The sequence below is a fragment of the Arachis hypogaea genome, chromosome 3 (assembly GCF_003086295.3).
Source record: "Arachis hypogaea cultivar Tifrunner chromosome 3, arahy.Tifrunner.gnm2.J5K5, whole genome shotgun sequence".
Classification (NCBI taxonomy): domain Eukaryota; kingdom Viridiplantae; phylum Streptophyta; class Magnoliopsida; order Fabales; family Fabaceae; genus Arachis; species Arachis hypogaea.
Genome location: NC_092038.1, coordinates 99,127,985 through 99,140,677, shown reverse-complemented (window position 1 = coordinate 99,140,677; position 12,693 = coordinate 99,127,985). Strand labels below are relative to the sequence as shown.

Sequence of the window (12,693 nt, the reverse complement as noted above, 5' to 3'; positions counted from 1 at the left end):
TTGTTGTTGCCATCTCTCTTGCTTCTCCTCCATTTGACACTGCCAAGCTTCTCGTTCCTCTTTATCTTTTAAATATTGCTCCCTAAACTCTGGATGGGGCTCTAGATATTGCTCTTGGCGCCCCTAATTTTGGCCTTGTTGAGCCTGCATGAGTTGCTGAGATAGTTCTTCAATTGATCTTTGTAACTGGCTCATGTCTATGGCATCATGAGCTTGATTTCGTCCTTCCTCTCTTTGTGATCTCCTTTGTCTGGGAGCTACCACCCCCTCTTGATCATCGTCTTCATTCATTCCTTCCATACTTTTCTTGGTGATTCCTTTCCCTTTTTTTTACCTTTTCTGTGTCCTCATCTTCAAAGATCACTCCCGCATTGTTGCATAGCCTAAGAATGGTACTTGGATGTCCAAGACCACTTGATTTACTTGTGCTGTTAGCCATCTCTTGAATACTGTTGGCTATGAGTTGTGCGAGGTTGATTTCACCTCCATGTAGGATGCAGTATGTCAAGAGTGCTCGTTTGATTGTGACCCAAGATGCGTTTCCAGTAGGGAGAATAGACCTCCTCACTATCTCATACCATCCTTTGGCCACAGGAGTAAGGTTTATTCTCCTCAAGTGACTTGGAACTCCTTTTGAGTCTCTCTCCCAGTCTATATTTTCCACACATAGCCCTTGCAAGATCTCATCAGGATTGTTTTCCATTTGCAATCTGGTCTCATAACTAGGCTCTGCATAAGTTATGGTTCTCAACTTTAGAGCCCTAGTGATGGCTGCTGGACTGAAGCTCACTTCAACTCCTCTGACATAACTTGTGTAAGGAGCACTATCTTTATTTTCTTTTACAGCATTTGCATAGAACTCCCTGATCATGACTGCACTGATGTCAATGAGAGGAGCACATAAGAGTTTCCACCTTCTTTCTTTAGTGATTTGCCTAATGATGGGGTATTCTCCTTCCTTCAACTCAATGCCCTTCTCATAAATAACATTCTTTGTCTCCATGAATCTATGATATCTTCCTTCATGGAACTGTGACCTAAATTTTCTTGTGTCAAACGATGGAGGCTCGGTCACCATTGGTTCCTTTCCTGGCCTTCTTTTTGAACTTGAGGAGGCCATCAGATTTGAAGTGAAAATGAGGTAAAAATTGGAAGTAAGAGAAGAATGTGTTGTGTTTGGGATGAAGCTCGGTTTTGTTGTGCAAGAGAAAGAAGTTGTTGGCTTTAGTTTTTGGGAGTAGAGGAAATTATGGCTTACAAGTGAAAGTGGTTTGTCTGAGTGTGTAAGCTATTTGGTGCTAACGGCTATTTATAGGCAAATTCCTCAGACCTTCTAACAAAACCATAATGAATGAGGAAAGAGTTCGTTGGTGTTCATGAAGGGTTGAGATTGAGTTGATCATACAAAAGGTTCATAGATTGAACGGTCTGCATGCCTTGTTGAGGCTTTGACGAGGATTCTCTTCTCATTGGTTGCATGCATTTATGTGTTTGATGGTGCATGCATGCAGATTCTGCTTCCCAAGGAGCGCATTTCTCTAGGCACATGTGACCATCCTCTTTTAGCCTATCCTAGCCGTGGCCCCTCCTTGCTTTTGTCGCAATCTCTTCCTCCTAAATAAACCAAAACAGCTAGCCTTAGAACATTAATATAAACGTTGGCAATTGACTTGTAATAAAGAAGAACGTTGTTTTGTTTTGTTTAATTATTATTTGAAATTTTTTGATCAATTGTGTCCCTTAATTAAAGATGCTAAAAGTTGGTGAACACCAAACTTATCTCTTATTGAGGGGATGGCTTAGCAATGCAAACCATTCTTCATAATTGATGTATTTTATATTAAAAAAATAATGATGCATGATCCCTTTCTGTATGGTTTTGATTCCATGAATAGGAAACTGATCTGTAGAACAATATTACATTTGTAGACACCAAACTTAGTGTTTGGTCATATGCTTCATCAAAATGACGTTTCATATGTTATAAGAATAGCCCCCTTTCTTTTGAAAAGCAAAAGTTGAGTGTGCCTTAAGGGACACCAAACTTAGAAGTCTGACTTGTGTATGCATTTATCAAATATGAAAGTTCAAAATCATACTCAGGGGAATCATAGCTTATTAGATGAAAGAAAAGACAGAAATCTTAAATCATGGGTTGCCTCCCATGAAGCGCTCTTTTATTGTCACTAGCTTGACATTGAACTCCCTTTAGGGTGGTTGATGCTGGTGATGTCTCAACTTGTCACCTCTCACTGTAAGCTTTCTCTGTGTGCCGTGATGCTCAATTTCAATATGCTCAAGAGAAAGTACTTGGTTGACAGTGTAATAATCTTCTGTTCCCAGCTGTTGATACACTAATTGCACCTTATCACCTTTGGAAAATCCTTCAGTTGGGATTTTCTTATTCTTCCACCCTTTGTGAGCCTTCTTCTTGTTCTTCATCTTTGTTTTTCTTATTGATCTTTCTTCCTTGACAGTGGCCTGGGTTGTAATACCTTCCTTCTTGTTTATCATCCCAACTTCTTTTTGAATTCCTTTTTCTTCTTGCACCTGCTTATTTTTCTGTTCTACTACCTTGTTGGTTGCTTGCTTTGGAGGGAAGTCACTACTTGTCTTGCTTGTTTCTTCATTACTTTGTGATTCTGGAAAGACTTTCAAGGTGATGCTCTCCTCATGCATCCTGAGGGTTAGCTCTCCCTGCTCTATATCTACAATGGCTCTAGCAGTGGCCAAAAATGGTCGACCAAGTATTATGGAGTCATTCTCATTCTCTGCTGATTCTAGGATCACAAAGTCTGCTGGAAAGATGAACTTGTCAACCTTAACTAAAAGGTTTTCAATCAACCTTTTAGGATATACCACTGATTGGTCTACCAATTCCAAGGACATCTGTATTGGTTTCACCTCTCCTATGCCAAGCTTTTTCACTAAAGAAGATGGAATTAGATTTATACTTGCTCCTAAGTCACACATCCCCTTGTTGATGAATAGGCTTCCAATAGTGCAAGGTAGGAAGAAGCCTCCAGGATCTTCAAGCTTGGGAGGAAGTCCTTTTCTGATTAATGCACTGCATTCTTCACTGAGCATTACAGTCTCTTTCTCACTCCAACTCCTTTTCTTATTGATGAGCTCCTTTAAAAACTTGGCATACAGAGGCATTTGCTCCAATGCCTCAGCCAAAGGTATGTTGATTTCCAGTTTCTTGAAAGTCTCAAGGAATTTGTGGAAATGTTGATCCTTTGTCTCTTTGTGGAATCTTTGGGGATAAGGCAATGGAGGTGTCAAGCTTTTCTCCACTTGTTGTTGTCTTGGAATTGGTTCTTCCATGATCTGCTTTCCCTTCTTCAGATTTTGTGGTCTATTTTCTTTCTCTTGAGGTTGATTCTGAGAGTGAATGAGTGATTGCTTGCTGTTGCATCTTCATCATTTGCTGCCTCATTTTCAACTTGTTTCTTGTCACTTTCCTTGGGCTTCTTGGTGGCTTCTTCATCTTTCAGCAGTATTTTTCCACTCCTCAAATGTATTGCCTTGCATTCCTCTTTTGGATTAGGAATGGTGTCACTTGGTAGTGAGCTTGATGGTTTTTCAACAGAAATTTGTTTGGAGATTTGCCCAATCTGCCTCTCCAAGTTCTTCATGGAAGCTTCTTGGTTATTTGTTGTCAATTCTTGGTTCTTCATCATCTTTACCATGAGCATCTCTAGATTAGTGATCCTCTGAGAGTCTTGTGAGATTGGTTGGTTTTGGGGTGTTGATGGATGGTGATAGGTGTTTTGATTAGTTGGGTGGTTATTTGGTGGATAATGGTTAGAGTTGGGATATGTATTTTGTGGTTTTCTGTATGAGTTTTGGGTAGCAGTTGGTTGGTTGTTGTGGTTTGTGTTTTCCCAATTGTTTTGAGTTGAGTTCCTTTGCCATGGCTGCTGAATTTGATTGTGGTTGTCTCCCCATCTGAGGTTGGGATGGTTCTTCCAAGAAGGATTGTAAGTATCTCCATAGACTTCATTAGCTCCAGGATTTTGGTTGTGCATGTATTGGACTTGCTCTTGCTGTTGCTCTTCTTGAATTTCTTCATTTTGCCCCCAAGGAGTTGATGGTTGGCTTGTGGCACTCACTGATGCAACTTGCAGGCCATCAATCCTTTTGGCCATTTGCTCAAATTGTTGTTGAATCTGCTGCTGCATCATTTTGTTTTGAGCTAAGATTGAATCCACTCCTTCCAACTCCATTACTCCTCTCCTTTGTGATGGTTGGCGTTGCCTTTGGTGAGCAAAGAAATATTGGTTGTTAGCCACCATATCAATGAGATTTTGAGCTTCCTCTGTAGTTTTCATGAGTTGTAATGAGCCTCCAGCTGAATGGTCAATTGCTTCTTGAGCCTTCAGAGTGAGTCCCTCATAGAAGTTCTGCAGCTTATCCCACTCCGTGAACATCTCTGGTGGACATTTCCTCAATAGTGCCTTATATCTTTCCCATGCTTCATATAAATTTTCAGCCTCTATTTAAGTGAATGTCTGCACCTCAGTCTTCAATCTTATGATCCTTTGAGGGGGGTAAAATTTGGCAAGAAACTTACTCACCAAGTCATCCCAAGTGTTGATGCTCTCTTTTGGAAATGTCTCTAGCCATTGAGTGGCTTTGTCTCTGAGATAAAATGGAAAGAGCAACAACTTGTAGCTGTCAGGAGGCACACCATTGGTTTTCACAGTATCACAAATCCTCAAGAAGGTGGATAAGTGTTGATTTGGGTCTTCCAATGGCCCTCCTCCAAAAGAGCAGTTGTTTTGAACCAAAGTGATGAGTTGTGGCTTTAGTTCAAAATTGTTTGCATTGACATTAGGAGTAAGAATGCTACTTCCACAGTGTCTAGCATTTGCAAATGTGTATGAAGCCAGGACTCTTCTTTGTTGTGGGTTATTGTTCGCCCCTCCTCCTGGTTGATTAAGATTTGATGGATCTCCTTCCATTTCTTGGAATTCCTCCTCAGATTCTTCCTCTCCAATAACGTTCTTCCCTCTTTCAGCTCTTCTTATTCTTCGAAGAGTTCGTTGGTCAATTTCAGAGAGGATAGGGGAAGATCTTCCTGTACCTGACATACAAACACACAACAATAAACACACAGATCCAGAAAACTAATGAAAACTTCAATCTATTGCTAGAATGAAGTTTTAGTTAGTTTGAGCAAAAATTCAAACAGTTAATGTGTTAGTCAAAATTAGAGAAACAGAAAAAAAAAAGTGCTTGATCTAGATCTCCACTTCACTTAATCATTGTCAATCTATTTCAATCCCCGGCAACGGCGCCAAAAACTTGATGTGTGGAAAACGATCCAACACAAAACTCACCGGCAAGTGTACCGAGTCGCATCAAGTAATAAAAACTCACGGGAGTGAGGTCGATCCCACAGGGATTGAAGGATTGAGCAATTTTAGTTCAGTGGTTTATTTAGTCAAGCGAATCAAGTATTGGTTGAGTGGTTTATCTTTAACAGAAGCTAAATTGCTTGGAATGTAAAGGGAGAGGGGAGAATTGCAGTAAATTAAAGAGCAGGAAAGTAAAGGATGCTGAATCTTAAAGAACAAAAAATTAAATGACTGAAACTTAAAGTGCAAGAAATGTAAATTGCAGTAACTTAAAGTGCAAGAAATATAAATTGCTTGAATGGAAAAGGGAATTGAGGACTGGGATTTCAGAATTTAAACAAGGGAAATTAAACTGCAACAATTAACTAAACAAGAGATGAATTGAAACAGATTAGCTCCCAAACAGAAATGGAAATTAACTTGCAGCAGAGGTTCACAGAAGAACCAAAAGGAATTAAAATGGAATCTCAGGACTCAAGAGACTAGATAGCCAAGTCTAGACCTCACTTGCATTCCCAGATCCAAGTTCACAAAGTAATTAAGCAGAATTTAAAGAAGAAGCAATAAAGGAAATGAAATTCAACTCAAGTATGCAGAAAAGGAATTAAAGAGATTTTTGAATGGAGATTGAGACAGAATTTCCTCAATTCTTCACACCCAAAACTCAAAACAAGAAAAGTAAAAATGCTCGAGCAAGAACAAGGAAGAAGAGAGATCAATTCTTCTCCCCAATTCTCTGAAATTTAGTGAAGTCTCCAAGAGAAAGTTAAAAATAAAAATGAAGATTCAAAGCTCAAAAGAAAGATCAAAGTTCAAAAGTAAAGGAAAAGGTCCTAATTACATCAAACTATCTCCTATTTATACACTTTCTATTCTTGGATCTTGGGATTTGGATGGGCTTTTGATTTGGTGAAGAAATAGGTTAAATTGGATTTTTAATCCAATTTTTAAGCCCATGAAAAATTGCTTCCAGGAGGCTGCCCTGCTCTTGTGGAGGGCAGGGCAGAAAATGGTGCATCTGGCCCATGGTGCGTGCGTGTGGTGCTTTGGTGTGTGCAGGACGCTGCCCTGCCCTTGCGGAGGGCAGGGCAGAACTTTTTGGCGCGCCAGAATGGTGCCCGTGCGTGCTGCTGGTGCTGCCGAGTGATGCCTGTGCGCCAGAATGATGCTGCCGAGCCTTCCCTTGGTGCGCCAGAATGGTGCGTGTGTGTGCATCACCAAAATGCTGCCCTGCCCTTGCGGAGGACAGGGCAATGTTTCCAAACTAAAGCCCCGTGTTCGATCCTTGTGTGACGCGCACGCTACCTCTTTTCTTTTGATTTTCTTGGCACCAAAGTAAGGCTTAGTTTCTTGTTTCCTCATGGTTCCGTGTTCGATCCTTGTGGCAAGCAATGGTGAACTTTTTCTTTGAATTTCTCCCCTAGGTGAGCCCGATACTACCCTTGAGGAGGGCAGGGCAATGTTTTTACTTTCCTTGATCCAAGGCACAGATTTGTGCTCTGCCCTTGTCGTGGGCAGGGCAGCGTTGCCTCTCAAGGCTTGCTTGCTCATGTTGCCCTCCTAGAGGGCTGTGTGCCCTTGTGGAGGGCAATGCTTGCACTCCTCCTTTATGCGCCACGCCTTTTTCTCCTTGGGCCACGCTTTCTTAAGCCACGCTTCTTCTTTTCTTCTTTTCTTCACCTACAATAAACCAAAACAACTACTCAAAGTATCACTAAATTCATAAGGCTTATAAATCAATTAAAATTAGCTTAAACCTCATGAGTTAGCATCAATTTAATGGTAGTTGCTTGATTTAAAGAAGTTGTGCATTTTCATTCCAAATCACTTACTTAGGATGTAAGAAAGTGCATAAAGACTAATAAAACAAGTGAAATTAGCTTGAAAAATAGGTATATGATGACTTGTCATCAGCAACATCAGTTCCAACCGTTTTGTGACAATAACCGCCACAAACATAGTATGCAATGACATTAACTCAACCCCTGATACATTAATGTTGCAAAATCCTTAATAATCTATAATAAAACACTAACAATGAGGGTTCCAGAACAAAAAAAACATAATGTACTAAAAAGGGATAAAGAAATCAGGCAGCAACACCTCCGACGGTGCTTCCGGCGACCACAATGCCATTTTTTAACGACCAAGCACGATTCGAATAGAACCAGAAGAAGTGATAGCGATCCCAAGAAATTTCGGTGAACTCCAGCGATGACGGATTCCACTGGTGACAACCCAGACAGCAGCGATAACGCAAAAGGTTCAGCTGTGACGATTGAGTGGCTTGACAGTGACAGGAACGATGGTAACGAAGCTGGCTCACGACTTTCTCTCTCCTTGCGCTCTGTTCCTCCTACGTTGATTTCCTCGATGACGGCCATAACCAAGATGACGACGACAATCTCGACGGCGAAAGCTTCTCATGGTAGCAGCGGGGCGCAACGACGACGGCCAAGCTCCTTCCTCTCTTCGCGATTTTTCTCTCATGGGTGTGTCACTCTCTCTCCCTCTCTGTATTGGTGATGGCACACCAATTCCTACCGACGTTGTCGGAAAAGGGGTGGCGGCAATAAGGTATGTGTGTGTGTGTGTGTTGAGTTTAAGGTTAGGGTTTATTTTGGGTAAAGGAGTAATAGCAGTTTGGTAATTTTAATAAAATTAGGGGATATAGTAGTAATTAAAAAACAAATATAATTATTTTTGAGAATACTATTTAATTATCAGCTTAAAAATTATTTTTAGATAAATACTCTAATTTAAAAATTAGAGATAATCAAATTAATTTTTCTTTATTCATAAAATAATACTCAATATCTCAATATTTGATTTAATTTATTTTGGTATATAATTTTCTGAAAATAAAATCATAATTAAGTATAATAATTCACAAATAACTCGTTATTTAATTTCTAAAAATTTGGGGTCTTACAAGAAGCATGATGGTAGCTGAGTACACCTGAAAGTTTGGGAACTTGTGTCGATTTTCAAAGGTATGCCAATAAAATCTTGCAGAATATAAAGAGTAGAAGTGTATTAATTATGAAGGAGGACTTAGGAAGGAACTAATGGCTTCAGTGGGACCGATGGAGATTAAGAACTTTGCGGAGTTGGTAAATTAGAGCCAGATAACTGAGGAATGCACCAAGAAGTTGGTAGTGACCTGAGCAAACCGTCAGAATTTTTTCTTCAGGAACTTCAATAGAAACCTGGCACCGCATAGAAGGAACTTTAAAAGCAATGGTTAGCTACAATGTCGAGATCCACCCAGCAGAAACCCGAACCCTCGACTTAATTTGGCAAGTCAAAACTAGAGACAGGATCCAAGGAGGCAGCCCCCCGATAGCTCAGGTAGATCCTACTTGTGCTAAGTGCGGGAAGAACCATGAGAGCAGGTCATGCTAGCATGGAGCGAGTATTTGCTATAATTGTGGTAGGCCAGGGCACATAGCGAGAGATTGCCATGTTAAGTGGAATGGACCAGTATCCCATTAACCTCAAAAATAGGGAAAGTTTTTTGTGATGACCACCGAGGATGCTTCTACGTCGGATTCCCTCATCCAAGGTGAGTGGTGCACGAAATTGTGATCAATACTTTTCACAATTCAAATAATCCCCGGTAATGAAACCAAAAACTTGGTGTTCAATACCATGGCATAAACACAACTTCGCACAACTAACCAGCAAGTGTACTGGGTCGTCCAAGTAATAAACCTTACGCGAGTAAGGGTCGATCCTACAGAGATTGTTGGTATGAAGCAAGCTATGGTCACCTTGTAAATCTCAGTCAGGCAAACTCAAATGGGTATGGTGATAAACGCATAAAACATAAAGATAAAGATAGAGATACTTATGTAATTCATTGGTAGGAACTTCAGATAAGCGTATGAAGATGCCTTCCCTTCCGTCTCTCTGCTTTCCTACTGTCTTTATCCAATCCTTCTTACTCCTTTCCATGGCAAGTTTAAGCAAGGGTTTCACCGTTGTCAGTGGCTACCTCCCATCCTCTCAGTGGAAATGTTCAACGCACCCTGTCACGGCACGGCTATCCATCTGTCGGTTCTCAATCAGGCCGGAATAGAATCCAGTGATTCTTTTGCGTCTGTCACTAACGCCCCGCCCTCAGGAGTTTGAAGCACGTCACAGTCATTCAATCATTGAATCCTACTCAGAATACCACAGACAAGGTTAGACCTTCCGGATTCTCTTGAATGCCGCCATCAGTTCTAGCCTATACCACGAAGACTCTGATCTCACGGAATGGCTGGCTCGTTTTGTCAGGCGAGCACTCGGTTGTCAGGCGATCAACCATGCATCGTGTATCAGGAATCCAAGAGATATTCACACAATCGAAGGTAGAACGGAGGTGGTTGTCAGTCACACGTTCATAGGTGAGAATGATGATGAGTGTCACGGATCATCACATTCATCAAGTTGAAGAACAAGTGATATCTTAGAACAAGAACAAGCGGAATTGAATAGAAGAACAATAGTAATTGCATTAATACTCGAGGTACAGCAGAGCTCCACACCTTAATCTATGGTGTGTAGAAACTCCACCGTTGAAAATACATAAGAACAAGGTCTAGGAATGGCCGAATGGCCAGCCTCCCAATGATCTAAGAACTAGATGTCCAAAGATGATCTAGAGATCTAAAGTGATCAAAAGATTATAATACAATAGTAAAAGGTCCTACTTATAGAAAACTAGTGGCCTAGGGTATACAGAGATGAGTAAAAGACATAAAAATCCACTTTCGGGCCCACTTGGTGTGTGCTTGGGCTGAGCAATGAAGCATTTTTGTGTAGAGACTCTTCTTGGAGTTAAACGCCAGCTTTTATGCCAGTTTGGGCGTTTAACTCCCATTTTGGTGCCAGTTCCGGCGTTTAACGCTGGAATTCCTGAGGGTGACTTTGAACGCCGGTTTGGGCCATCAAATCTTGGGCAAAGTATGGACTATCATATATTGCTGGAAAGCCCAGGATGTCTACTTTCCAACGCCGTTGAGAGCGCGCCAATTGGGCTTCTGTAGCTCCAGAAAATCCACTTCGAGTGCAGGGAGGTCAGAATCCAACAGCATCTGCAGTCCTTTTTTGGTCTCTGAATCAGATTTTTGCTCAGGTCCCTCAATTTCAGCCAAAAAATACCTGAAATCACAGAAAAACACGCAAACTCATAGTAAAGTCCAGAAAAGTGAATTTTAACTAAAAACTAATAAAAATATACTAAAAAACTAACTAGATCATACTAAAAACATACTAAAAACAATGCCAAAAAGCGTACAAATTATCCGCTCATCACAACACCAAACTTAAATTGTTGCTTGTCCTCAAGCAACTGAAAATCAAATAAGATAAAAAGAATAGAATATGCAATGAATTCCAAAAACATCTATGAAGATCAGTATTAATTAGATGAGCGGGGCTTTTAGCTTTTTGCCTCTGAATAGTTTTGGCATCTCACTCTATCCTTTGAAATTCAGAATGATTGGCTTCTCTAGGAACTCAGAATCCAGATAGTGTTATTGATTCTCCTAGTTAAGTATGATGATTCTTGAACATAGCTATTTATTGAGTCTTGGCCGTGGCCCAAAGCACTCTGTTTTCCAGTATTACCACCGGATACATACATGCCACAGACACATAAGAACTGGGGTTTTTTCAGTATGCCCAAAGCACTCTGTGGTTTGATTATGTGGTTGGTTAAGAACTGGGGTTGGGGTTTTTCTCTTCGAAGATTGGGCAGGAGTTACTTGGGATGTTTGGACCTCAAGATTGGGTTGGGCTGCAGAACTAGCCTTGAATTTTCTCATCTGGCTCCCTGAAAGGAATTCCTTTTGTATTTCATCCACTTGACTCCGAATAGGGGACATGGGTTGTACGTTGGGGTTGCCTGAATCATTTGCTGTGTGGTCCCCATTTCCTTTTACTAAAACCTCATAACGTGACCTCTCTCCTACTGCTTCCATTTCGCCCTTCTATGTCTCTTCGTTGTCTATTGTCATTTTTCATACCATTGTTGTCCTTTGTGTTGTTGCTCCTTTTTGTCCTATTCTATCCATTGATCACCATCCATGCACTGTACTTAGAATACTCGGAAATGACTTCCTTGCCCTTGACGGTTTGGTTCCCTCCTTCTTGCATGTTCTGGACACTTCCTTCAGTTGCACCCAGAATATTCTCTTCTCCGTCCTGGTTCAGGACACCCTCCCTTTCTTCTCTACTGTTAGCTTGACCAGATGTGTTCATACAGCTATCATGCACATGGCCAAATCTCCCACAACTAAAATAAATCATATGAAGCCCTTCATATTCAATGTAGTAAGTGCTACCATTCACAATGTATTTAGCTTCCAGCAGCTTGCCAGGGTCCAACTCGACACACAATCTTGCAAACTTGCCTCGAGATCGGTTAGCCGTGTTCATGTCTACCTTTAACGTCTTTCCTATTTGATCACCTACTGTTTCCAAGAATTGTTTATCGTAGTACTCTATCGGCAAGTCCGGTAGTCTAACCCAAGCAGTGACTTTGTTGATCTCAGCACCAAATGCATTGAAGTCAGGAGCCCATTGATGTATGGTCAGATAGTGGTCGAAGAGGAGCCATAGACCTCCCTCTAATACGTTCCAGTAGTCTTCTTCGCTATAGAATCTCACCACAAAGAACCCGTTCCCCACATCAATGAGGTTGATCCCGCCAGATTTTGCCCACATAGTATCCAGCCTTCTTTTGAGGATGCCATAGGCAACTTTTCTCCCAAGGAGCTTGACTGGCTCTGTGCCCCACACCATTTTGTAACCTTTTCACCGTGATAGAAGACTGGCTCTTTGCCTCTCACCAGGTATTCTAGATGGCTTCCCTTTGGGCTTGACTCATCTCAAGCAACTCTTCCATACTAACACGATATTCATCTTTAGACAAGCTGTCTTCCGAATCAGACTGTGACTCAGTGCTACCATTTATCACCAGATTAGCATATGTTCTTTTCCTGCCGTTAGCACCTACAAATGCTGCCTTATCACACATCTAGTCTTCATCTCTAGCGAATCGATGGTTGCAATAGGATAGGTCGGTGGAATTGAGCCAAGCAGAAGCTATTCCTTTTATGCCATTCATTTGTCAGCGAAGAATTAGCTTCCTTTTATCCCATTCATTTGTCAACGAAGAATGAAGGTGGTCCGTTTTTTTTTTGGCTCCAGTTACATTAGATGAGGCTCGAACTTGAGAACACTTAGCAGGGAGGGGGGACATATGGCGTCTGAGCTATGGCTCATTGGCAAGATGGTCCTAGTTGATTGGGCATCATTGCATAAACGGATAATTTAAGTG

At 41.1% G+C, this 12,693-nt stretch overlaps 1 protein-coding gene across 1 annotated transcript; it reads right to left on the bottom strand.

Moving 5' to 3' along the window:
• Positions 1–9,837: 9,837 nt before the first annotated feature.
• LOC112779111 (uncharacterized) lies at positions 9,838–12,656 on the bottom strand. Its single transcript, XM_072233187.1, has 2 exons — positions 10,828–12,656; positions 9,838–10,511 (listed from the first exon to the last, which is right to left on the bottom strand). Exon 1 carries the CDS (start codon positions 12,153–12,155, stop codon positions 11,418–11,420), a length of 738 nt encoding a protein of 245 aa, XP_072089288.1. The 5' UTR covers positions 12,156–12,656; the 3' UTR covers positions 9,838–10,511; positions 10,828–11,417.
• Between the last annotated feature and the right edge of the window lie 37 nt (positions 12,657–12,693).

Excerpts from the sequence above, each read along its gene's own strand:
- LOC112779111 (XM_072233187.1), bottom strand. The coding sequence starts at position 12,155 with ATGGTGTGGGGCACAGAGCCAGTCAAGCTCCTTGGGAGAAAAGTTGCC.